We start from the raw sequence: 27,500 nt of genomic DNA, 5'->3' as shown, positions 1-27,500 counted from the left end.
ATGGATATATCGGGTAATTTAATAAATAATACACTATAATTACTGTGTTTACATTACTGTGAGGGTTGGGTTAAGGGTTGGGGTATGGGTAAATGTTAATAAAATATGATATAATGGGTAATTTAATAAATAATACACTATAATTACTGTGTTTACATTACTGTGAGGGTTGGGTTAAGGGTTGGGGTAGGGGTAAATGTTAATAAAATATGATATAATGGGTAATTTAATAAATAATACACTATAATTACTGTGTTTACATTACTGTGAGGGTTGGGTTTAGGGTTGGGGTATGGGTAAATGTTAATAAAATATGGATATATCGGGTAATTTAATAAATAATACACTATAATTACTGTGTTTACATTACTGTGAGGGTTGGGTTTAGGGTTGGGGTATGGGTAAATGTTAATAAAATATGATATAATGGGTAATTTAATAAATAATACACTATAATTACTGTGTTTACATTACTGTGAGGGTTGGGTTTAGGGTTGGAGTATGGGTAAATGTTAATACAATATGATATAATGAGTAATTTAATAAATAATACACTATAATTACTGTGTTTACATTACTGTGAGGGTTGGGTTTAGGGTTGGGGTAGGGGTAAATGTTAATAAAATATGATATAATGGGTAATTTAATAAATAATACACTATAATTACTGTGTTTACATTACTGTGAGGGTTGGGTTTAGGGTTGGGGTATGGGTAAATGTTAATAAAATATGATATAATGGGTAATTTAATAAATAATACACTATAATTACTGTGTTTACATTACTGTGAGGGTTGGGTTTAGGGTTGGGGTATGGGTAAATGTTAATAAACCATGATATAATGGGTAATTTAATAAATAATACACTATAATTACTGTGTTTACATTACTGTGAGGGTTGGGTTTAGGGTTGGGGTATGGGTAAATGTTAATAAACCATGATATAATGGGTAATTTAATAAATAATACACTATAATTACTGTGTTTACATTACTGTGAGGGTTGGGTTTAGGGTTGGGGTATGGGTAAATGTTAATATAATATGATATAATGGGTAATTTAATAAATAATACACTATAATTACTGTGTTTACATTACTGTGAGGGTTGGGTTTAGGGTTGGGGTATGGGTAAATGTTAATAAACCATGATATAATGGGTAATTTAAATAAATAATACACTATAATTACTGTGTTTACATTACTGTGAGGGTTGGGTTTAGGGTTGGGGTATGGGTAAATGTTAATAAAATATGATATAATGAGTAATTTAATAAATAATACACTATAATTACTGTGTTTACATTACTGTGAGGGTTGGGTTTAGGGTTGGGGTATGGGTAAATGTTAATAAAATATGATATAATGGGTAATTTAATAAATAATACACTATAATTACTGTGTTTACATTACTGTGAGGGTTGGGTTTAGGGTTGGGGTATGGGTAAATGTTAATAAAATATGATATAATGGGTAATTTAATAAATAATACACTATAATTACTGTGTTTACATTACTGTGAGGGTTGGGTTTAGGGTTGGGGTATGGGTAAATGTTAATAAACCATGATATAATGGGTAATTTAATAAATAATACACTATAATTACTGTGTTTACATTACTGTGAGGGTTGGGTTTAGGGTTGGGGTATGGGTAAATGTTAATAAACCATGATATAATGGGTAATTTAATAAATAATACACTATAATTACTGTGTTTACATTACTGTGAGGGTTGGGTTTAGGGTTGGGGTATGGGTAAATGTTAATATAATATGATATAATGGGTAATTTAATAAATAATACACTATAATTACTGTGTTTACATTACTGTGAGGGTTGGGTTTAGGGTTGGGGTAAGATAGGCATTAGTAAAATACAATTTAATGGGTGATTAATAAATAATATTAAGAACACACTGTAAAATTACCATTTAACATTACTGTGAGTGTTGAGTTTAGGGTTGGATTAGTAATGAAATATAATTTAATGGGTAATTTAATAAATAATTATCAGTTTTTTTAAATTACTGTGAGGGGTAGATTTAGGCCTGGGGTAGGGGTAAACATTAATAAAATACAATTTCTGTAATATACAAAATCTGTAATTTAATCAATAATATAAAAGAACTTTGTATAATTGACATTACTTTGTGGGTTAGGTTAAGGGTTGAGGAAGGGATAGACATTAATAAATAAAATGAATGGGTAATTTAATAAATAACATAAATAATTAAATGCTCAATCATTTCTCGATTCACAATGCATCAGTTTATTAACCTATGCAGAAATAAATACAAATTCTTAGATGTAAAAACAAATTTAAAAACCGCTATAGCATTCAAGCAGTTCCACTAGATCCCACTAAAACACTGCCGTTCAGCTACTGTGAAGTATCCCAGCAGTCAATACAGCACTGACAGACCACCTCCTAGTGCAAAACTCTCAAACACATCCGCATCCAAGCTGTGAAACAACCGAACGAGATGACGACATCATGCCGGGTCCTGTTCTACGTGCTCATCCAGTGGAACGTTTCGCTAATGTTTTCCATCTGCCTGCACAGACGATGAAAAGGTAACAAAGTGGCCCATTGTTCAACAGCTTTGAGCAACAAGTGAGCGGCTCCCAGTCCCTCTCCGAGCTCCGGTCTTTGAGAAACATCAGCCACCTTCATCCACAGAGCCTGTGCCATTAACTTTAGTGCCAGTTTTTAAGAGCCTATGTGTGTGGATGGCGCCAGAACACAGAAAGCAGCTTCCAAAAAACCAGCCCATGATTTTAAGTTGCATAGCAGCTGGGTGCTCCATGGTTTTCCAATCAGCTCTCGGGGATCCAGGCTGCAGCAATTATGTAGAAAGATTGAGAAAATCATTCTTGTGTAGCTTTGACATCCAATCCCACCCTTACAGCCATTTCCGTTGTCTATTCCAACACTGCATTCCTACATTAAAAAAAAAAAATACTACAGCCGTTTACAGTAAATACTGTAGTGTTTTTGAACCACACTGCAGTAGAGTACTTGAATTAATCTGTAGTGGTGATTCTATAGCTGCTATGGTAACAACAATAGTAATTATTCTGTTGTTGTGATTCTATAGTTGCTATGGTAACAACAATAGTAAATAATCTGTTGTGGTGATTCTATAGTTGCTATGGTAACACAACAACAGTAATTAATCTGTTGTGGTAATTCTATAGTTGCTACATTAACAACAATAGTAATTTATCTGTTGTGGTGATTATATAGTTGCTATGGTAACACAATAATAGTAATTATTCTGTTGACGTAATTATACAGTTGCTATGGTAACAACAATAGTAATTAATCTGTTGTGGTGATTATATAGTTGCTATGGTCCCACAACAATAGTAATTCATCTGTTGTGGTGATTATATAGTTGCTATGGTAACACAATAATAGTAATTATTCTGTTGTGGTGATTATATAGTTGCTATGGTCCCACAACAATAGTAATTAATCTGTTGTGGTGATTGCAATGGTCACACAATAATAGTAATTATTCTGTTGGCGTAATTTTACAGTTGCTATGGTAACAACAATAGTAATTAATCTGTTGTGGTGATTCTATAGTTGCTATGGTCACACAACAATAGTAATTAATCTGTTGTGGTGATTGCAATGGTCACACAATAATAGTAATTATTCTGTTGGCGTAATTTTACAATTGCTATGGTAACAACAATAGTAATTAATCTGTTGTGGTGATTCTATAGTTGCTATGGTCACACAACAATAGTAATTAATCTGGTGTTGTGATTCTGTGGTTGCTATGGTACCAACAACAGTAGTAATTAATCTGTTGTGGTGATTCTGTAGTTGCTATGGTATCAACAATAATAGTAATTAATCTGTTGTGGTGATTCTGTAGTTGCTATGTTACCAACAACAGTAGTAATTAATCTGTTTTGATGATTCGGTAGTTGATATGGTAACACAACAACAGCAATTAATCTGTTGCGATGATTCTATAGTTGCTATGGTAACAACAACAACAGCAGCAGCAGCAACGGATCTGTTGTGGTGATTCTGCAGTTGCTATGGTAACAACAACAATAGTAATTAGTTTACTATATGTTCATTAGTTTACTAATAGTAATAAAGTTTACTGTAGTAAAAATCTAGAATATGCTGAAGTATTTATTACAGTTTACACTAGAACTGAAGTATCCAATAGCATTCATTAACAGAGTCAGAAATACTATAATATATACAGTATAATACACTTTCCTATAGTATGGTATGACAAACACTAGTATTTACTACAAACTACTATCGTCATTTTTCATGTGGGTTTCTGCACTTCCAGCAGTCTCTTAGGGGCTGTTCACACTGATCGCATTTTTGCATTGCACTAAGCTGCTTTTTATTGTTTTTCTATGTAAACATATGCTAAATGGACATGTTTGACTAATGCACTCCACACTGATGTGTCTTTTGTGCATGACTTTGCATTCGAAAAGTGCAACGCTTAAAGGGTCAGTTCACCCCAAAATGAACATTACCTCATTATTTACTCTTCCTCATGCGTTTTTAATCCTTTGTGAGTTTCTTTCTTCTGTTGAACACAAAAGAAGATATTTTAAGAGCAGTGCTTGCACCCATCTACTTCATAGTTAGGAAACAAACACTATGGAAGTCAATGCCAGAATTTTAATTTAAAGTGGACTGTCCCTTTAAGTTAAAAATCACAGCCATGTTTCATTTTCGTGTATGTTCGACAGAAGCTAAGTGGCTTTGGAACGATATGAGCGTGAGTAAATAAAATGAGCATAGTTACAGTTTTCTGGCAAACTACCTCTGTAACAGAGCTGCTACTCAATATAACTCACTCCAAGCTTTAAGTCAGCTCTATAAAGTTTTATTTTCACCTCTGGCAAAAGCGGAATGTATGAAGTCTGTGATCGTAGTGCCACCAAAAACATTATACACCCTTCCTAACATTTAGAAAGAGTGCCAGCCTGCTCTACAGACCCTTTTATACGGTTTATGCTCTGAAATGAGTCAGTGGCTCCTGGAGACCCCCAACACTGCACATTGAACATTCATCTCCACCAAATACACCTGATTTAACTCATCAGCTCTTTATTAGAGAATGCATAGGTGTGTCAGGCACAAAAATGTATTTAAAGTCACCATAAAAGGCAAGTTAAGACTGTACTATTTTCCACTATTATCATGTACATCCAATTGAAATGGTCCTGAAATTAGTGAAAAATGTAGGGTGGTACAGGATTTCGTCCTTTGGCAAATGATTGGATTGTTGGAAGATGAATGATGCTAATAAAATGAAACAAGCAGAAACAAGACCTGTTGATAGCCCTGACCCAAAGGACAGAGAGCCACGCCCTAAAGAACAATAGCTCCGTCTTAAATAATTGATTGCTATTCCCTAAATTACTGATACCTCCACACTAAAAGGCTGACAGCTTCGTCCATAAAGAAATGATAGCTCCACCCTAAAGAAACTGATAGCTCTACTCTAAAGAACTGATAGCTCCATCCCAAAGACCTGATAGCTCCACCCCAAAGACCTGATAGCTCCACCTTAAAGAACTGATAGCTCCACCTTAAAGAACTGATAGCTCCACCTTAAAGAACTGATAGCTCCACCCTAAAGAAATGATAGATTTGCCCTAAATTACCGATAGCTGTTGCCTAAAGGACTGACAGCTCCGCCCCAAAAGACTTACAGCTCCACCCAAAATTACTGATAGCTCCTCCCCAAAGCACTGAAAGACCCCTAAGAAACTGCTAACTCCCTGCTAAAGAACTGATAGTCCCCCCCTAAATGACTGATAGCTCTGCTCTAAATCACTGATTGCCCCGCCTCAAAGGCCTGATATCCACACCTTAAAGGACTGATAGCTCCACCCTAAAATACAGAGACCTGCCTTAAAGGACTGATAGCTCCGCCCTTAAATACCACACTGTACTGCAGTATCATATTTATAGTAAGCAGACTTCAAGATCTTCAAAACAAAAGGAAGATCTCATGCTCTCTCATGTTCGTTGAATGAAGATTTTTTAAAGCAAGTCTCTATTCCTAACTCATGCTATTTCTGTCACCGCTTATTTTTTGACTTCAGTGAATAAGTTCTGGCCAATCCAAATTATTTTTCATGAGTAAAGTCAACTAATCGCTTCTAAAGGAATGGGTTTATGCACTTTTTTAATAAGTAAATTCTACTAAACGCTTCAAATTCAATGAGTATATTCATCAAATAATGTCAAATTATCACTTTAAAAGCAATGGGTTTACTCAATTTTTAAAAAGTAAAGTCAAATAATTACTTTACATTAAAAAAAATTAAGCACATGGATTTTAAAGTAAAATAATTGCTTTAAAAGCATCCGATTTACTCAATTTTTAAAGTCGATTAATCGTTTTAAAGGAATAAGGTTTATTCACTTTATTTAAAAATAAAGTTGACTAATCGTTTTAAAAGCAGTAAGTTAATTCTCCTTTTTTAAGTCAAATAAACTCTTCAAAAGCAGTGGGTTTACTCACTTTTTTGTACTCCAGCACCATATTTACAGTAAGTGACCCCGAGATCTCCTAAACAAAAGGCAGATCTCACCCAGCAGAGATGCTACAGCTCTTGTTTGCAATGTCAAAGTCTGTCAGGCGGTGCAGCATCAGGCGTGTTCAGACAGGCACGCTGGAGCCCAGGAGATATTAACAGTCCCGCACCTCCAGCCTCCGTTTCTAGGATATTGTGCAATTGGCTGGAATGCATGCAGCACCGCTAGGGGAATATACACCCTCCGCTTCAGAGCATGTTTCAGATGCAAGTTTTATTTCTGGTGGATCTCCTTGACTGATGCAATCACAGAAAAAAAGGCCTAGAGTTTTAAAGTCTGAACGCTCGCAAATGCAGTATTGAAGATGCATCATGCTGAATCAGGTGCCAAAGGTAAAGAATTTATCTTTATTTAATCCAACATCTTGTCCTGTTTTTTATTGCTATGCCAGCACAAATTGTTAAAATGACTGTTTGATGAATTAAGGTTTGTAGAGCAAGCATCACTCGTGCTATCTCATCTATGTTTTTTTTATTTCAGCAAAACTGGCCAATGCATAGAATTAATTATCATGAGTAAAGTCAACTAATCGCTTTAAAAGAAAAATCAAATGGTATTTGCAATTGTTTTTTTAAGTCAACAAATTGCTTTAATGGGTTTACTCACTTTAGGTAAAGCCAACTAATCTCTTAAAGCAACTAGTTTACTCACTTTTTTATAAGTAAACAACAAATTTCAGCAGCAATAGGTTTACTCACTTTTTAAGAGTAAAGTCAACTAATCGATTCAAAAGCAATTGAATTACTCATTGTTTACATAGTCAACTAATCGCTGTAATAAGCAATAACTCATTTTTTTTAATGTAAATACAACTAATTGCTTAAAAAAAGGCCAGTAAACATTTCTATTAAGTCAACTAATTACTTTAAAAGCAACAAGTTTACTCACTTTTTAAAGTAAAGTCAACTAATCGCTTTTGAAGTAATGAGTTTACTCACTGTAAGTAAAGTCAACTAATCGCTTTTGAAGTAATGAGTTTACTCACTGTAAGTAAAGTCAACTAATCGCTTTTGAAGTAATGAGTTTACTCACTGTAAGTAAAGTCAACTAATCGCTTTTGAAGTAATGAGTTTACTCACTGTAAGTCAACCAATCGCTTTTGAAGTAATGAGTTTACTCACTGTAAGTAAAGTCAACTAATCGCTTTTGAAGTAATGAGTTTACTCACTGTAAGTAAAGTCAACTAATCGCTTTTGAAGTAATGAGTTTACTCACTGTAAGTAAAGTCAACTAATCGCTTTTGAAGTAATGAGTTTACTCGCTGTAAGTAAAGTCAACTAATCGCTTTTGAAGTAATGAGTTTACTCACTGTAAGTAAAGTCAACTAATCGCTTTTGAAGTAATGAGTTTACTCGCTGTAAGTAAAGTCAACTAATCGCTTTTGAAGTAATGAGTTTACTCGCTGTAAGTAAAGTCAACTAATCGCTTTTGAAGTAATGAGTTTACTCGCTGTAAGTAAAGTCAACTAATCGCTTTTGAAGTAATGAGTTTACTCACTGTAAGTAAAGTCAACTAATCGCTTTTGAAGTAATGAGTTTACTCACTGTAAGTAAAGTCAACTAATCGCTTTTGAAGTAATGAGTTTACTCACTGTAAGTAAAGTCAACTAATCGCTTTTGAAGTAATGAGTTTACTCACTGTAAGTAAAGTCAACTAATCGCTTTTGAAGTAATGAGTTTACTCACTGTAAGTCAACTAATCGCTTTTGAAGTAATGAGTTTACTCACTGTAAGTAAAGTCAACTAATCGCTTTTGAAGTAATGAGTTTACTCGCTGTAAGTAAAGTCAACTAATCGCTTTTGAAGTAATGAGTTTACTCACTGTAAGTAAAGTCAACTAATCGCTTTTGAAGTAATGAGTTTACTCGCTGTAAGTAAAGTCAACTAATCGCTTTTGAAGTAATGAGTTTACTCACTGTAAGTAAAGTCAACTAATCGCTTTTGAAGTAATGAGTTTACTCGCTGTAAGTAAAGTCAACTAATCGCTTTTGAAGTAATGAGTTTACTCGCTGTAAGTAAAGTCAACTAATCGCTTTTGAAGTAATGAGTTTACTCGCTGTAAGTAAAGTCAACTAATCGCTTTTGAAGTAATGAGTTTACTCACTGTAAGTAAAGTCAACTAATCGCTTTTGAAGTAATGAGTTTACTCACTGTAAGTAAAGTCAACTAATCGCTTTTGAAGTAATGAGTTTACTCAACACAATACAGTTTCAGTTAGTTCTAGTTTTTTTTAACTCTCGTTTTTATTTTTATTTCAGTTAACGAAAATGTTTTTTCAAGTCTAGTTTTCGTTTTTTCATTCGTTTTCGTTAACTATAATAACCTTGGCGAGCACATGCTTTGAGACTCTTCCAGACCGAATGAATAAAATATGCTGTTTCCATTACGGCAACCCGGGGTGCTGAAATATAATTGGCTAAACTGGCAGAAGGGCGGGTTAAAGAGACCAAAACAAAGGCAGCGATTCCAGCACGTAACACATTATCAAAGCAGAATATCTGACTTTGTTTTTCAGATAAACAAGAATGTTCACTTAGCATGTTTCTTAAATATCTGCAAACATATTATGGTATGGTGGTCAATTTGGCTGTGGCAACCCCTGATTAATAAAGGGACTAAGGCAAAAAGAAAATGAATGAATGAATGAATAAATGAATATTTTGGTGTTTTTATGCTTTAAAAGAGTCAAAAACTTACAGCACCTTTAAGTAAAGTCAACTAATCGCTTTGGAAGTAATGCATTTATTAAGTAAAGCCAACTAATCACTTTAAAAGCAATAGGTTAACTCAAAATTTTAAAGTACTGTCAACTAATTGCTTCAAAAACATCGAGTTGACTCATTTTAGGTAAGGTTAAATAATCACTTTAAAAAGCAATAAGTTTACTCACTTTTTAAAAGCCAAATATTAAAGGCAACGAGTTTTAATGTAGCATCACCTAATGGCTTAAAAAACAATGTACACACACAGTGTACAGGCCTGTGAATCCGCTACTTCAGGAAACACGTGTTGCAGTTGTTGTTATTATGAATGTAATGGCAGAGGCAGTAAGTTACGGGCGATTGAGGGAGGCTTGTGTTAGCGTAGGTTGGATCCATGCCGCCAATCTCACAGCTTGTAATGTATAGATCAATGTGGCCGTAGGGGAAAGAGGATCAATGGCTGTTGAGTTATTGCAGTATTTGGCTACTGATTTTAGAGAGCTGTGTTTTCCCAGGAAAGTCAATACCCTGAGGCTCTTCACACTCATCTCGCCCTCCTTCCTCTAACCCGACACCCGGGAGCCCGAAGCCCTGGAGAGCCCAGACAAGAGCTGCTGGACTGAAGGACTTAATGATGCATGCAGGCGGAGAGCAGAACTAACAGAATAAGAGTGCGGATCTCTCTCTCTCTGTCTCTCTCTCCGGGGGGAGCGCACGGGCCAGAGCACTACATGTGAGAAGCAACAGAGCTGTAATAGTTATCAGGTAGCAGCTGCAACACTGCGAGTGAGAATGGACTTAACATTCTGCTAATGCAACAAGACGTCCTAACTAGCCCATGCCACACGTCAAGAGCTTTCCGGGGATTTGGACGGAGCCGGTCTTTCCCTGTAGTGCTCTGAATGATAAAACCAGCTGGTGCTGTTTTCACCTGGTACTGGGATTTGTTTTTTTTGGACTGGGAGTTGATTAAAAAAATTGATTCCTTGATTTGAAAGAGTCAATTGTAAGAATCAAAAAAGAGTCACAACGTCAGTGGAGAACTAGACTGAGGATCTGTTCACATGTGGTGCAGAGATGCTTATTTTAGGAGTGAAAGTCCTCTCCAAACAAACTGTAATCCATTACTTATTTCAAAAGAGTCAATTTCAAGAATCAAAAAGAGTCACAACATCAGCGAAGATCTAGACTGAAGACATGTTCACACCTGGTGCCGAGATGCTTTTTTAGGACTGAGACTCGACTCCAAAAAGAATCAGTTCCTCGATTTGAAAGAGTCAATTCCAAACAACAAACAAACAAAAAAGATTCACAATAACAACGGAGATCTAGATTGAGGACCTGTTCACACCTGGTACTGTGATGCGTTTACTTAGGGAGTCGACTCCAAAAAGAATCAATGCCTTTATTCAAAGGAGTCAATTCCAAGAAACAAAAAAAGAGTCACTATATGAGTGGAGATCTAGGCTGAGGACCTGTTCACACCTCATGCTGAGAATTGTTTCCTTCATTTGAAAGAGTCAATTTTAAGATTCATAATCCATTTCGTCATGGGGAACCTACTCCTCTTTTTAGTTTAAAAGAACAAATGAATCACAAATGGTGCTGAGATGCAGTTTTACAGTGCTGGGAGTCGATTAAAAAAACGAATCTTTCCCTGAATCAAAGTTAATGAATCGAAAGAGACTCACAACAACAATGGAGGTCTAGACTGAGGACCTGTTTACACCTATTATTGTGATTCATATATTAGGAGTTGGAGTTGACTCCAAAAATAATCAATTCTTTAAATATGAAAGAGTCAGTTCCAAGAATCGGAAATAGTCACAATAACAGTGGAGAGCTGCAACACTGCAAGTGAGAATGGACTTAACTTTCTGCTAATGCAACAGGACATCCTAAATAGCCCACGCCACACGTCAAGAGCTTTCTTAAGACTGGGAGTCGATTAAAAAAAAGAATTGATTCCTTGATTTGAAAGAGTCAATTCTAAGAATCAAAAAAAGAGTCACAACGTCAGTGGAGAACTAGACTGAGGATCTGTTCACATGTGGTGCTGAGATGCTTATTTTAGGAGTGGAGGTCCTCTCCAAACAAACTGTAATCCATTACTTATTTCAAAAGAGTCAATTCTAAGAATCAAAAAGGGTCCCAACATCAGTGAAGATCTAGACTGAAGACATGTTTACACCTAGTATTGTGACTCGTATATTAGCAGTAGGAGTCGACTCCAAAAATATTAAATTCCCCAAAGTTGCAAGATTTAATTCCAAGCACCGTGAATAATCACAATAACAGTGGATATCTAGACTGAGGACCTGTTCACACACAGTGCTGAGATGCTTATTTTAGGACTGGGAATCGACGCCAAAAAGAATCAATTTCTTCATTTGAAAGAGTCAATTGCATCAGTGGAGAACTAGATTAAGGACCTGTTTACACTCGGTACTGTGATATGTTTTTTAGGACACCAAAAAGAATCATTTCTTCAATTCGAAAGAGTCAATTCCAAGAATCAAAAAAGACTCACAATATCAGTGGAGAACTATACAATGGACCTGTTCACACCTCATGCTGAGATGCGTTTTCTTTTAAGACTAGGAGCCGACTCTAAAAAGATTCAATTCCTTGATTTGAAAGAGTCTATTCCAAGAAACAACAACAACAAAAAAAAGAGTCACTATATGAGTGGAGATCTAGACTGAGGACCTGTTCACAAATGGCACCGAGATAATTTTTTCAGGGCTGAGAGTCGATAAAAAAAAAATACGACAACAAACAAACGAACAAAAAAAATCAGAGTCAATTCCAAGAATCAAAAAAACAGTCACAACATCAGTGGAGAGGAGATTAAAAAAAGAATTGTTTCCTTGATTCAAAAGAGTCACTTTTAAGATTCAGAATCTATTTCGTAATGGAGAATCTACTCCTCTTTTTAGTTTAAAAGACCAAATGAATCATTTGACTCTCTCTCGCTAATAATGATGAGATGCATTTCTTCCAACAGATTCAGTTGATTCACTTCAATGAAATTGATTCATCCACCGGTGGTTTATTTACTTAAACTGCATAACTTCTAAGAGTTGCCATGCTGAAATATCCAAATATAGACTACTGTATGTAAATGTGTTGCAGATTATTAGGTTAATGGTGTATGAGTGAACTTAATTTTTGACCTGTTCACTTTAAAGCTGCTACTGTGATGCGTTTATTAGGAGTGGGCGTCGATTCAAAATGAAAATAATACACAGTGAAAAGTGTTGGGGAAACCGGAGCACCCGGAGGAAACCCACACCAACACGGGGAGAACATGCAAACTCCACACAGAAACACCAACTGACCCAGCCGGGATTCGAACCAGTGACCTTCTTGCTGCGAGGCCACAGTGTTAACCACCGTGTCGCCCATAAAACTCCTTCAAACTCCAAATCAAAACTGCGTCCTAATCCGCTTAATCAGCCTGTGAGATCACATCCTGTGAAATCACTTCCTGCGACGGCAGTGTTCGCTATCTTTCTGGCTTCCACTGCACCAAAAGATAAGACAGTCGACCTATAATCAGTGTAGTGACCGTCTTTGATGCATTTCTGGGCTCCATTACTGCTAATGAAAGGCAGATAAAAGGAATATGATAAAAATAATGTGTGTCTGTGCAGAGATGCCCGCTTCCTTAGCCAATGTATGTGTCCTCCTCCCAATCCCAGCGGAGCCGGCGCTTAATTTCTGATGACCTAAATGTATCTGGATGAAAACACTGACACTGGCTTGTGTTGATCTGGAAGTGTGTGTGACGATAAGAAGCGGGAATGCAGAGTAAAGTTGATCTCACATGGGAAAGACATCACTGAGGTTTAGACGCACTCTCACTCCTCTTCAATTATACACAGTCTGCTGTTCGGTGTTTAAAAGCCGCTTCATTTCACATTCATGAGTATCACACATCTCTGGCACAGTAAATAAGTTGCTGGATGTACGTCAAGCTGAAATATGCATGCGTGCATCTCATTTGCGGCGTACAGTGAGGATCATTCGGAGAAACAGGCAGATTTGGCCTGCAGTCCTGCACACGTGCTGCTCTTTTTAGGAATTTATACCTTTAAAAATATTACATTAAAATAAAAATGCATTTAATTATGAATTATATATGCATTTATAGCATTTATTAGCTGTTAAAAGATCCATGCATACGAAATAAAAGTGTATACATATGTGTACTGTGTATTTACTTATTTATTGTGTAGATATAAATACACACACACACACACACACACACACAAAATACCAAAGTATACAAAACACAAATGTGTATATATACACGTTTAATGTATTTATATACACTCTGCGGCCACTTTATTAGGTACACCTGTCCAACTGCTCGTTAATGCAAATCACACATGGCAGCAGCTCACTGCATTTAAGCATGTAGACATGGTCAAGACGATCTGCTGCAGGTCAAAGTGAGCATCAGAATGGGGAAGTAAGGGGATTTAAGAGACTTTGAACGTGCCATGGTTGTTGCTGCCATACGGGCTGCTCTGAGTATTTCAGAAACTGCTGATCTACTGGGATTTCACGCACAACCACCTCTAGGGTTTACAGAGAATGGTCCGACAAAGAGGAAATATCCAGTGAGCGGCAGTTCTGTGGGCGCAAATGCCTTGTTGATGCCAGAGGTCAGAGGAGAATGGCCAGACTGGTTCCAGCTGATAGAAAGGCAACAGTAACTCAAATAAGCACTCGTTACAACCGAGGTCTGCAGAAGAGCATCTCTGAACACACAACACGTCCAACCTTGAGGCGGATGGGCTACAGCAGCAGAAGACCACACCGGGTGCCGCTCCTGTCAGCTAAGAACAGGAAACTGAGGCTACAATTCACACAGGCTCACCAAAACTGGACAATAGAAGATTGGAGATACTGCTCTGTCGCATTTCAGCCACAAGATCTTCAAAGAAAATGGAAAAAGCTTATCCGATTGATCGATAGATTACAGTAGCAGATTAATTAATTATTAAAATGTGTATGCCCCTTTACACTATATAGTATTTAGTAGTCAAGTGAACAATTTCAGCATCCATCATCTCATCTTTGTCCATTTTCTCCTCTATTACTTTGAACATAAATAAGCTCTGGTACGGTTCTGTGTTTTTCCCAGGATGCCGTTCTGGTCATCATTTGTGACACATCGTCTCTCTAGTGTCCGGCGAGTATCATTTAGTCAAATCTGCAGCTTTCATACAGTTCTCCATCAGAATAATCCAGATGCCAGTCACAGCAGGCGAAAGGTCAGATCTAGGACTGTTTGCTGCGATAAGAAAATGTCAGCGCGCCGGTCATAAAAGAGCGGAGTGTGTTCAGACTCTCTGTTATACATCTGCTTTATCTGCTGGATTTCCCTGCTCATTGTCCTGTTCGGAGGCGTTTGCCGTGTAAGCACAGACAACTGGACAATGCTGTCGTACCCACGGCCCGAACGCTGTGCTTTCATGAGCTCTGCATTGTCAATTTGGCTTAAAGTTCACAGGAATATTCTCTCTGTGCACGAAGTAAGACGTAATAAAGGAAGCGAGTTGCAGATTGAAAAGATGAATGAATGAATGTAGAATATCTCTGAATCACAAAGCAGACACTAATGTATAGGTAAGGTCACGCAAGATCCAGGATAAAGACTGAAGCGTAAGTGAATTATCAACGTGTCTTTTGTTGTTATAAATGTAAATAAGAACAACTCAAGTACTGAAATAAGATGCAGCTGAAATACTTATAATGATGAGTCTCCATTTCTGCTGCTCGGCTCACAATTTGGCCTCAACAACATGAAAGCATGGATCCATCCTGCCTTGTATCTGCGGTTCAGGCTGCTGGTGGTGGTGTAATGGTGTGGGGGAGATTTTCTTGGCACACTTTGGGTCCATTAGTACCAATTGAGCATGGTGTCAACACCACAGCCTACCTGAGTATTGTTGCTGACCATGTCCATCCCTTTATGAGCACAGTGTCTCCATCTTCTGATGGCTACTTCCAGCAGGATAACGCACCATGTCATAAAGCACCAATCATCTCAGACTGGTTTCTTGAACATGACAATGAGTTCACTGTACTCAAATGGCCTCCACAGTCACCAGAGCTCAATCCAATAGAGCACCTAATACATAATAGTGTACCTAATATAGTGGCCGGTATATATAAGTTAAAAGATCAAGGATAAAGAGTGTGTATTTACAGTTTGTGTACATATGCACACATATGTTTTGTTATTATTAATGCAAACAACAATGCACGATTATATGGGATTAATCACATCTAAAGTAAAAGTTTGTATTTATATAGATACGCACAGTACACACATGTACATTACAGAATATTGTGCATATATAAAATCACACGTGCATGTATGTATTTGAGAAAATGTTTATATTTGTGATCCTGTACTAAAAAAGCACAGGTATACTAGTAGGAATTGCCCAAAAAATATTGTGGGAGTCAAAATTATACATGTTTCTATCATGCCAAATATCTATTAAAGATACTAAACTAAAGATCATGACTTGTGAAGAAGTAAATATTCTATTGTAAATACATCAAAAAGTACATTTGAGATAGCAATATTTGATCTGTTCAGCTTTAAATTCAATTTTCTCAGTTATTTTATTTTATTTATACACTTAGATTTCAGATTTTTCAAATGTTGTTCTTATAAACTATCGATTTATTCAATGGTAAATGTACTTATTCAGCTTTCAGACAATGCATAAACCTCAGGTTTAATAAATTATGACTAATAATTATGGTTTTATGGTCCAACATCACAATTTATATCATCTAAAATTGTAATGTTGGACCATAAAACCAGTCATAAGGGTTAAATATACCCTGTATATAACATAAATTCACATATAGAGTGGAACTCAAGAGTTATTAGCACTATTTAAGTCCTGTAAATTATAATAAATCTAATTATAATTTCTGTTTAACAGAGAGCAGATTTATTCAAAACATTTCTAATCATATTAGATTTAATAACTCGTCTCTAATAACTGATTTCTTTTATCTTTGTCATGATGACAGCACATAATACTAGACTAGATATTCTTCAAGACACTAGTATTCAGCTTAAAGTGACATTTAAAGGCTTAACTAGGGTAATTAGGGTAAAGTTAGGGTAATTAGGCAAGTCATTGTATATCAGTGGTTTATTCTGGAGACAATCCAACACTAATATTGCTGAAGGGGGATAATAATATTGACCTTAAAATGGATTTTAAAACAATTATAAACTGCTTTTATTCTAGCTGAAATAAAGCAAATAAGACTTTCTCCAGAAGAACAAATATTATAGGAAATACTGTGAAAATTTCCTGAATCTGAGAAACATCATTTGGGAAATATTTGAAAATTTCACAGGAGGGCGAATAATTCTGACTTCACTGTATATAGATTGTATAGGGAGCATATTGGGATGTGTGTGTGTGTGTGTGTGTGTGTGTGTGTGTGTGTTGTACCGGTGTAGACGAAGCGTCCCGGGGCTCCTTTGCAGAACTGCTTGGACTTGTATGAGAGTGTGACCTCCACCACGCCGGGGATGTGTCTCGGCGGCGTCTGCACCCGGATTGCATGAGGAGTGATGAGCTGAAACACACACAGCACACGCACTGAACCCTGAGGTACACCACTAATGCTGCACAGACACACTCAAACACACACTGATGGATTTTACACACATATGCTGGACTGGGCTCTGATTTTGTTCATTTTAATTGGGGAGATGGCACGTTGATGGAGTTAATAAAATAAAATAAAATAAAATAAAATAAAATAAAATAAAATAAAATAAAATAAAATAAAATAAAATAAAATAAAATAAAATAAAATAAAATAAAATAAAATAAAATAAAATAAAATAAATTTTAAAAACATTAGTAATTTTGCTCCTTTAAATATAAAATAACATTATTAAAATAATTAATTATTTGTCTCTATTAAGGAAAAAAATAGATAAAAACATGAATTTTTTGGCTATATTAATAAAATAAAATAATTAAAAGTAAATAAAATGAAACAAAATAAAATATAATATGGTTTGGCTCTTATCTTTATAATAAACAAACACAAACATCCACCTCAGCTCACTCCAGGCCAGCATTTAAAAGTTAAAACCTGTAAAAGAACCAATTTGTTCTTGATTTTTAACAAATTAAATTAAATAAAAAACTGTGAAAGCATGAATGATTTTACTCTTTTAATGAATGAATGAATAAATACATGAATATAATATAATAAAATAATAAGCATATTAAGAATATAAAAAATACAAATAAATAATAAAACAAAACGTGAAATAATAAACTATTAATAAAAAATAAACAATTAAGAAACAAAATAAATAATGAAAATAAAATAAAAATAAAATATTAAATAAATAACAAAATAATAATAAAATACAATAAATAAAGAAAGAATAATAATAATAAAAAAAAAATTTAAAAAAAAAAATATATATAGTAAATAAATAAATAAACAAATAAAAAAATAAATAAATTATAAGTAAAAAAACAATAAAATCTCACCTCACTCCAGACCAGCATTGTGCCGAAGACCACTTGTAATCCGTCAAAGAAGTTGTCCCCGATGATGATCACCGTGGCTCCTCCAGTCGTCCAGCCTTCACTGGGGCTGATGGCTTTAATGCATGGAGTGGCTGCTTCGAAAACAACAGCAGAACACCACAAATGTGTTAGAGTTACACCATTACAGTGATTTACTCTACTCTTTACAATACTTACTTTACTCCAAATACAAAACATAAACACACACACACACACACACACACACACACACACACACACCCACACACCCACACATACATACACACTCAAACAGAAAGTCTGATGACTGTAAAAGCTCATTTGATTTTTTTATTTCTGTCTGTGCAATAAAATAATATAAAAAACATAAAAAAATGTAATGATTTGGCTGAATTAAAAATAAATTAATAATATATGATTTCATTTGGATATTTTTTCTAAAATAAAATTAATAAAACAAATTGTTAAATAAAAGAAATACATTTAAAAAGATAAAAAAAATATTACTAATATTAATATGTAATAAATAAATAAATAGATAAATAGATAAATATGTTAACAATATATATAATTTGGCTCTTTTATTAAAATTTCTTTTTTTAAATAAAAAATAAATAAAAATAATAAATAAAAGTATAGTAAATACAAACAAAAAACTAAAAGAAATGAATAAAAGAACCAACTGTTCATGTTTTTATTACATAAAAAAATAAAACAAATGATTTAACTCATGAAAAAAAACAAATTAAATAAATAAATAAAAAATAACTAAATAAATAACTAAATAACTAAATAAATAAACAAACAATAAATAAATAAACAATAAATAAATAACTAAATTAAATAACTAAATAACTAACTAAATAAATAAATAAAATTGTTAATGTATGATTTTGGATCGCAAAAAAATTAGAATAAAATAAAAAACTTTTGAACAACAATTAAATTTTTAGTAGGGCGGCGCAGTAGTGCTGTAGGTAGTGCTGTCGCCTCACAGCAAGAAGGTCACTGGTTCGAGCCTCGGCTGGGTCAGTTGGCGTTTCTGTGTGGAGTTTGCATGTTCTCCCTGCGTTCGTGTCGGTTTCCCCCAGGTGCTCCGGTTTCCCCCACAGTAAAAATACATGCGGTACAGGTGAATTGGGTAGACTAAATTGTCCGTAGTGTATGTGTGTGTGAATAAGTGTGTATGTGTTTCCCAGTGATAGGTTGCAGCTGGAAGGGCATCCGCTGCGTAAAACAAATGCTGGATAAGTTGGCGGTTCATTCCGCTGTGGCGACCCCAGATTAATAAAGGAACTAAGCCGAAAATAAAATGAATGAATTACATTTTCATATATTACAAACTATGCAATCAATAAAATGGTTTGGATAAGTTAAGATAAAAAAAGAATAATAATAAAATAATGAAGTAATGAAGACTTTTACTCTACTCTCTGGTATGCAGACAGAAACACACACACACACACACACACACACACACACACACACACACCCCAACAGGAAGCCTGATGACAGTAAAAGCTCATCTGATGTTTTTCCTCTGGTGTCTGAGCATCACTCAGCTCAATAAAAGCATTACGTTGTTGTTGTGTTTTTGCTCTTTTATGGTAAATCCGTCTTCGAGCCGCGCTGGAGACAGACAGGCTGACTGAGTCTCAGCCGATGGACACGCATTGATTGGTCGCATCTTCAGACCGCATTACTGAACACAGATGCATCATGGGAACAAAGAACTGCGACTGAAAACCACGTCTGACTCTCAAATGAACATCTCCAGATTCTCAATAGTACAGTAATAGTAAATCACGTTCACTTGTTTAGTGTTTAAGAGAACAGACGTGAGCTTTACAGTATCTGCATGAGTTTACAGGTAGAAAACTGTTTATTTCCCACAATGCACTACCATGCATGACTTGCTCTGTCTGGAGGATCACTGACAGTAGAGCAGCGCGTTTATGATCAAAGTATGTAGATGTGGGAAAAAATTGTAACTTGTTTATTTATTTAACTATATATTTATTTGTTTTTATTTGTTTATTTATTTAACTATATATTTATTTAATGTTTTTTTATTTATTTAATGTTTTTATTTATTTATTTATCAATTTATTTATTTAATTTTTTTATTTATTTATTTATTTATTTATTTAACTATTTATTTATTTAATGTTTTTTTTATTTATTTATTTAACTATTTATTTATTTAATGTTTTTATTTGTTTATTTATTTAACTATTTATTTATTTGTTTATTTAATGTTTTTATTTGTTTATTTATTTAACTATATATTTATTTATTTAACTATTTGTTTATTGTTTTTATTTGTTTATTTATTTAACTATTTACTTATTTATTTATATATATAACTATTTATTTATTTAATGTTTTTTATTTGTTTATTTATTTAACTATATATTTATTTAATGTTTTTTTATTTATTTAATGTTTTTATTTATTTATTTAACTATTTATTTATTTAATGTTTTTTTTATTTATTTATTTAACTATTTATTTATTTAATGTTTTTATTTGTTTATTTATTTAACTATTTATTTATTTGTTTATTTAATGTTTTTTTTGTTTATTTATTTAACTATTTATTTATTTATTTAACTATTTGTTTATTGTTTTTATTTGTTTATTTATTTAACTATTTACTTATTTATTTATATATATAACTATTTATTTATTTAATGTTTTTTATTTATTTAATTTTTTTGTTTATTTATTTAACTATTTATTTATTTAATGTTTTTTTATTTATTTAATGTTTTTATTTATTTATTTATTTATTTAACTATTTGTTTATTTAATGTTTTTTATTTATTTATATATTTATTTTATCAATGATAAAATAAATAGTTAAAACTATGCTTGAACTATTTACTTATTTGTTTTATTTAATGTTTTAACTGTTTATTAATTTGTTTATTTGTTAATTTTTAGTTGCAACCCAGTACTGCAACCCAGTACTGGGAAACACCCATACACACTCACTCTCTCACACATACACACACACTCATACACTAAGGCCAATTTAGTTTATCAATTCCCCTAAAGCGCATGTGTTTGGACTGTGGGGGAAACCGGAGCACCCGGAGGAAACCCACGCCAACACGGGGAGAACATGCAAACTCCACACAGAAACACCAACTGACCCAGCTAGGACTCGAACCAGTGACTTTCTTGCTGTGAGGCCACAGTGCTAACCACTGAGCCACCGTGCCGCCTTTTTAAGTTTTTAATTTAACTAAATTATTTTTATTATTATTAAAAAAGCTAAATCATGAGTGAACACACACAAGAGAGCAAACTCAAATCACTGCATATCAAACACACATCTCACACACACAAACTGGGTCAGAGTGGCACTAAAAAGTTTGACCTTCACTATAATAAACATGTCTTAATCTCAAATGTACAATATGTACAGTATCTTTGCAATATTTACAATATCAAACTTCTACAGCATCAAATTCACAAACTTTACAATATCAAACTTAGAAATTATTTAAAATATAAATCTTTTGTGTTTTTACAGTACAAATTATTTATTTATGTAATAAAATCAAACATTTTCTTTACAAAAATGGATTTATAATTAATTAAGTTGCAGTAATGTAAATATGTCTGTGTGTGTGTGTGTGTGAGAGTGTGTGTGTGTGTGTGTGTGTGTGTGTGTGTGTGTGTGTGTGTGTGTGTGTGTGTGTGTGTGTGTGTGTGTGTGTGTCTTACCTTCAGAAGGGTCGAGGCGTCTTGCCCTCCGGCCGTGTTTTGAGTTATTGTGGACGAACATGTTATCGGAAACAGCCAGAACGTGTCCATCCACATTGACTGTAGTGGAAACCACAACCTGAGGACACAAAACACAACATTAATTCATCACACCAAGCCCGAACCATACAAATTAAACTTTGTTTGTGTGTTGTTATATTTTTCGGAGTAGTTACACTAAAAATACAATCCTTTTTTAGTAATATGGCTTATAAATATGTAGGAATATTTATAAGGTGTAAACCTCACTTTACCCTGCAAGCGGGAGAGCAGTGTTTTTACTTACGATGACTTGAGTTTGGCCATGGCAGAGCTTGATGATAACAGAGTTCACAAAAAATTGTATTACGATAACTGAGTTTCAATGATAACCGAGTTTGATGATAACAGAGTTTTACGATAAAGGAGTTTTACGATCAAGGGGATTGATGATAGTAGAGTTTGACAATAACAGAGTTTGAGGATAAAGAATTTTTAGCTTAAAGGAGTTTTACGATAACACAGCTTGATGATAGCAGAGTTTGATGATCAAGGAGTTTTATAGCATTGGAGTTTTATGATAAAAGAGTTTTACAGTAAGAGTTTTATGATAAAGAAGTTTTACTATAAAGAAGTTTTACGATAAAGAAGTTTTACGATAAAGGAGTTTTACGATAAAGAAGTTTTACGATAAAGGAGTTTTACGATAAAGAAGTTTTACGGTAAAGGAGTTTTACGATAAAGAAGTTTTACGGTAAAAGTTTTATGATAAAAGAGTTTTACAGTAACAGTTTTATGATAAAGGAGTTTTACGATAAAGGAGTTTTATGGTAAAAGTTTTATGATAAAGAGTTTTACGATAAAGCAATTTTACGATAAAGAAGTTTTACAATAAAGGGGTTTTACGATAAAGGAGTTTTACGATAATTAAGTTTTGCAATAAAGGAGTTTTACGATAACAGAGTTTTACGATAATTAAGTTTTGCAATAAAGGAGGTTTACGATAACAGAGTTTTACGATAAAGGAGTTTTACGATAACAGAGTTTTACGATAATTAAGTTTTGCAATAAAGGAGGTTTACGATAACAGAGTTTTACGATAAAGACGTTTTATGATAACAGAGTTTTACAATAAAGGAGGTTTACGATAACAGAGTTTTACGATAAAGACGTTTTATGATAACAGAGTTTTACAATAAAGGAGGTTTACGAAAACAGAGTTTTACGATAAAGGAGTCCTACGATAACGGAGTTTCACAATAAAGGAGGTTTACGAAAACGGAGTTTTACAATAACAGTTTTATGATAAAGGACGTTTACGATAACAGTTTTAGGATAACAATTTACGATAAGGAAGTTTTACAATAACAGAGTTTTACAATAAAGGGGTTTGATTATAGAAGAGTTTGACAATAACAGAAATTGACGATAAAGACTTTTTATGATAAAGGAGTTTGACGATAACGGAGTTTCACGATAAAGTAGTTTGACGATAACGGAGTTTCACGATAAAGGAGTTTGACAATAACGGAGTTTCACAATAAAGGAGTTTGACGATAACAGAGTTTCACGATAAAGGAGGTTTACGAAAACAGAGTTTTACAATTAAGGATGTTTACGATAACAGTTTTATGATAAAGGAGGTTTACGATAATGGAGTTTTGCAATATAGGACGTTTACGATAACAGTTTTACGGTAACAGTTTACGATAAGGGAGTTTTACAATAACAGAGTTTTATGATAAAGGGGTTTAACAATAACACAGTTAACAATAACGGAGTTGACGATAACAGTGCTTTGACGATAATCTACTATTGGTGTATCCTAAATCTTTTGTGCACATTAATAAATTGACATGCCACAATGCCTTCACAGTTTTCTGTCAGAGGAAGTGACATTACCTAGAGCATTTTGATGCCTTTTCTATCAGTACTTTACAGAGTATTATATCTTTTATAACTGATGTAACAGAGTTGAGAGAACTGACCTGAAACCGCCGCATGTCTCGGGGGTTTCCTGCATTCTTCAGACAGTTCTGGTTACACTTCAGGAAGAACTTCAGGAAAAATCTGAAAAACACACACAAAAAAGACTTTAAGCGACTCACAGAGGACACTGTGCACAATTATAGAGCATCTTTGATTTTTCCGTCTTCATACAGCCATGGTTGATTTACTTGTATTTTTACCTCGGCTCGGTGCTATCGATCTGCAATGGATATCAATGGAGATGAGCCGTAATGGCCGCCGCTGCTGGAGGTGGACTACAGTGTGAAATGGATTGCAGTCCTAATGCATTTTCCCCTGGCTGCTAATCTCTGCACATTCATCTCGGCCACCGTAAGACCACTATTTTGATGGAGTGCTTTCCTTTTAATTGCCACATTATCACAATAATAATCCGGGCAGTTAACAAGCAGCAAGGTCGCAGACAGCCATGTCACATTAACCACAGGATAACCTCGTCTGCCGCACCGATGACCAACATCTGCAGACGCCATCCATTTCTGCTTAATAAGACACTAACAATATCTTTAAAAACACATACTCTGCTACATCAGACCATTTATAAAAGCTCGCTTCAGTGCGTGACATACAGCCAGAGCACAATTCATTCAGGCATTTCTTTTTCTGAAATTATTCACATTATTCACATTACAACACAGGTCATATTTGCATAATCCCTGCCACACACTCTCTCTGAAATGGGCTTCTCAAAGTTGTTTTATTTCATTTCAACAATGAAAGACCAATCAAAACAGACTTGACCAGCTGACCAATCAGAGCAGAGCTTGATTATGGAAGGGGGAGGGGCTTACGAGTCTTGAATTGATTCAAATGGACAGGAGCCAACATATTAATTTGGGTGTAGCCATGTACGCTCTCGGATCTTCAGTTTTGTTGTTAGATTAGCTGCAGTATTGTCTTTGGTACTGAATATAATGTATATGCACAAACATATTACTATACAGCATGCTGTAGATCAGTGGTTCTCAAACTTTTAAACCCGCGACCCCTATTGTAAGATCGTCAAGAACTCGCGACCCCCACTACCAAAGCATATACAAACAATAAAAATAGCTTTTTTTAAGCTGTTCACAATATTTTAACTATATTTACTATAGATTACAGGGCTCGAAATTAACATTTTTGCTTGGTAACACTGGTGCTTCTAACTTTAAAAATGTAAGCGCACCAGCCAAAATTTAGTGGCTCCCACCAATTATCGCACTGTTTCTACAAGGTTTATAAACAGATTTATTGCATTTTAAATCAACACTAATCAAAACTAACAAGCAAAAAATATATATATACATGCGTGAAGAAAATATGTCTTAATGAAATCCCGTTATCTCAAGAAAAGACATTTTTATAACATTATTGAGTGACCAAAAGATACACGGACGGATATCCCAAAAGATATCCCACAGACTTTACAGTGAATGCTAGTTATTTTCATAGCAGACTTGAAGCCAATGGAGGTATTTTATCCACTCTTCAATAAGTATAGCTGGTGGATTAACATTCAGCACATGATCAGTAATCAGATGTGCCAATATTTGTAGCTTTAGGTGTTTCTAAGACAAAATCTGTCAGTGTTGTTTTCATTCTCTCGTCTTCAGCGCTTTACATTTTCGCGGTTGTAGCTCCTGTCATTTGAAGACAGGAGGCGTTGACTGAGTGATTGACAGCTGATTTTAACCAATCATTTGTGTTCAGTTCTTAGAGCAGTGGGCCAATAAGAAGAGCGCGAAGGCGGGGCAAGCGTTGAAGGCTTTGTTTACTGCGGCAAGTTGACATGACAACAGTTTTAAACTGTTCCTGAGCGCTGCGTTCCAAGTACAAATATGCATTCTGCCCGAATGTGTCCTAAATACTTTATAAATCAGTAATATCTTTTTAAAAATCTGAAAATATTAGCTTTCACTTGTAATACTGAAAAATATTTATTATAATCACTGAAAATTACACAATTTTTAAATAACTCTCGCGACCCCTTGAAATTATTCTGCGACCCCCGCAGGGGTCGCGACCCCCAGTTTGGGAACCACTGCTGTAGATAATATTATCTTAAAAAGAGAGGTCTGTGAGGGGTCGACTCATTTATATTGTGATTTAAGACTTTTGACATCTCGTATCCTAACAATGAAATGTAAATAATATGATATCAGAAAATATAAAATAGATTTGCTCAATTAAATTCACTAAATTAAACTAAATTCACTAAATTAAATTACATTTATTGACATTTATTTGACATGTTGCGAAAAATTTTTTGGATACATTTTTACAATAAACAGAACATATGAAAACAAATGACAATGTAATAAATATAAAATATATCTAATAATGATATTATTATTGTTATTTTTATTATTATTATTATTGTTATTATTATTATTATTATTATTGTTGTTGTTGTTGTTATTATTATTATTATTATTATTGTTAATATTATTATTATTGTTATTGTTATTATTATTATTGTTATTATTATTATTATTGTTGTTATTATTATTTTTTTTGTTTTAATTGTTATTGTTATTATTATTGTTATAATTAATATTATTGTTATTATTATTACTTATACTACTACTACTATTAATAATAATAATAATAATAATAATAATAATAATAATAATAATAGTAAACTATTTAAGAATCAACATATTAAGATTCAATAATAAAACAAGAATAACACATAATAACAATTGAATATGCATCAATCTATTTAGAATAGATGTCTGATATTGTGAAGGGCTGATAAATGTGCAGCATATATTATTCAAATACCACAATCACATTTTTTTCACAAGTACATTTTTTCTCTCTCGCTCCTGGTTTTTAATTTAAACTCTTTATTTCATGTATTTAACAGCATTTAAATGTATTTTCAGATTTAATCTTTAAATCAGAATTTTCAGAAAGCATAAAAAATAAACTGTTATTAAAAATAAAGGGTGAGTGTATCTGTGTGTACGTGTTTTTGTGACATATCAGGACACAAATCTGTAAAATGACACAAGTATTACAAGAAGGTGGTGAATTATGAGGACATTGCTGATGTCCTCGTATCTCCAAAAGCTTAAATGAGTTTGTTCAGAGAGTAAAACTGTCCACAGTTTCCTGTGAGGGTTGGGTTTAGGTCTAGGGTGGGGTTAAGCCAATAGAAATGTACAGTATAAAAACAATAGAAACCTATGTGATGTCCCTACAATTCACAAAAACAAATGTGTGTGTGTGTGTAAAAAATAACGTGCTATTAAACCCCAAAACGCTCTCTCTTTCTCTCTCAAATTCACCAAGCACTGCAAATACCTGAATAATATTTCTGGTTTAACTGTACACTCCGCATCCACCACACACACACACACACACACACACACACACACACTGAAGGCCATCTCCCTGAAGAGTAACCAACATGTTATTTGTATGAAGTAATTTTTGGCACAAATATAATATTGAAAAGGCATCCTTTAGAAAATAAGCACGGTGGCTCAGTGGTTAGCACTGTGGTCTCACAGCAAGAAGGTCGCTGGTTCGAGTCCCGGCTGGGTCAGTTGATGTTTCTGTGTGGAGTTTGCATGTTCTCCCCGTGTTGGTGTGGGTTTCCTCCGGGTGCTCCGGTTTCCCCCACAGTCCAAACACACGCGCTATAGGGGAATTGATCAACTAAATTGGCCGTAGTGTATGAGTGTGTGTGTGTGTGTGTGTGTGTGTGTGTGTGTGTGTGTGTGTGTGTGTGTGTGTGTGTGTGTGTGTGTGTGTGTGAATAAGCATGTATGGGTGTTTCCCAGTACTGGGTTGCAGCTGGAAGGGCATCCGCTGTGTAAAACATATGCTAGAATAGTTGGT

At 34.2% G+C, this 27,500-nt stretch overlaps 1 protein-coding gene across 5 annotated transcripts in view; it reads right to left on the bottom strand.

The window, feature by feature from the left end:
• The window catches only part of LOC130240306 (transcription factor COE3), a 265,366-nt gene that overhangs the window by 63,842 nt on the left and 174,024 nt on the right, over nucleotides 1-27,500 (bottom strand). For 3 of the 5 annotated variants that reach the window (XM_056471755.1, XM_056471759.1, XM_056471758.1), the window contains exons 7-10: nucleotides 23,630-23,711; nucleotides 21,624-21,741; nucleotides 17,871-18,004; nucleotides 16,806-16,932 (exon numbers count right to left, since the gene is read on the bottom strand). In XM_056471755.1, coding sequence (XP_056327730.1) covers nucleotides 16,806-16,932; nucleotides 17,871-18,004; nucleotides 21,624-21,741; nucleotides 23,630-23,711 — 461 coding nt within the window. The remainder of the gene's footprint in view (nucleotides 1-16,805; nucleotides 16,933-17,870; nucleotides 18,005-21,623; nucleotides 21,742-23,629; nucleotides 23,712-27,500) is intronic. The other 2 variants (XM_056471756.1, XM_056471760.1) reach the window with 1 other exon arrangement.

The sequence above is a fragment of the Danio aesculapii genome, chromosome 14 (genome assembly GCF_903798145.1).
Source record: "Danio aesculapii chromosome 14, fDanAes4.1, whole genome shotgun sequence".
NCBI classification, from domain to species: Eukaryota; Metazoa; Chordata; class Actinopteri; order Cypriniformes; family Danionidae; genus Danio; species Danio aesculapii.
The sequence above is the reverse complement of the archived record's forward strand: the minus strand, read 5'-3'. Positions and strand labels throughout refer to the sequence as shown.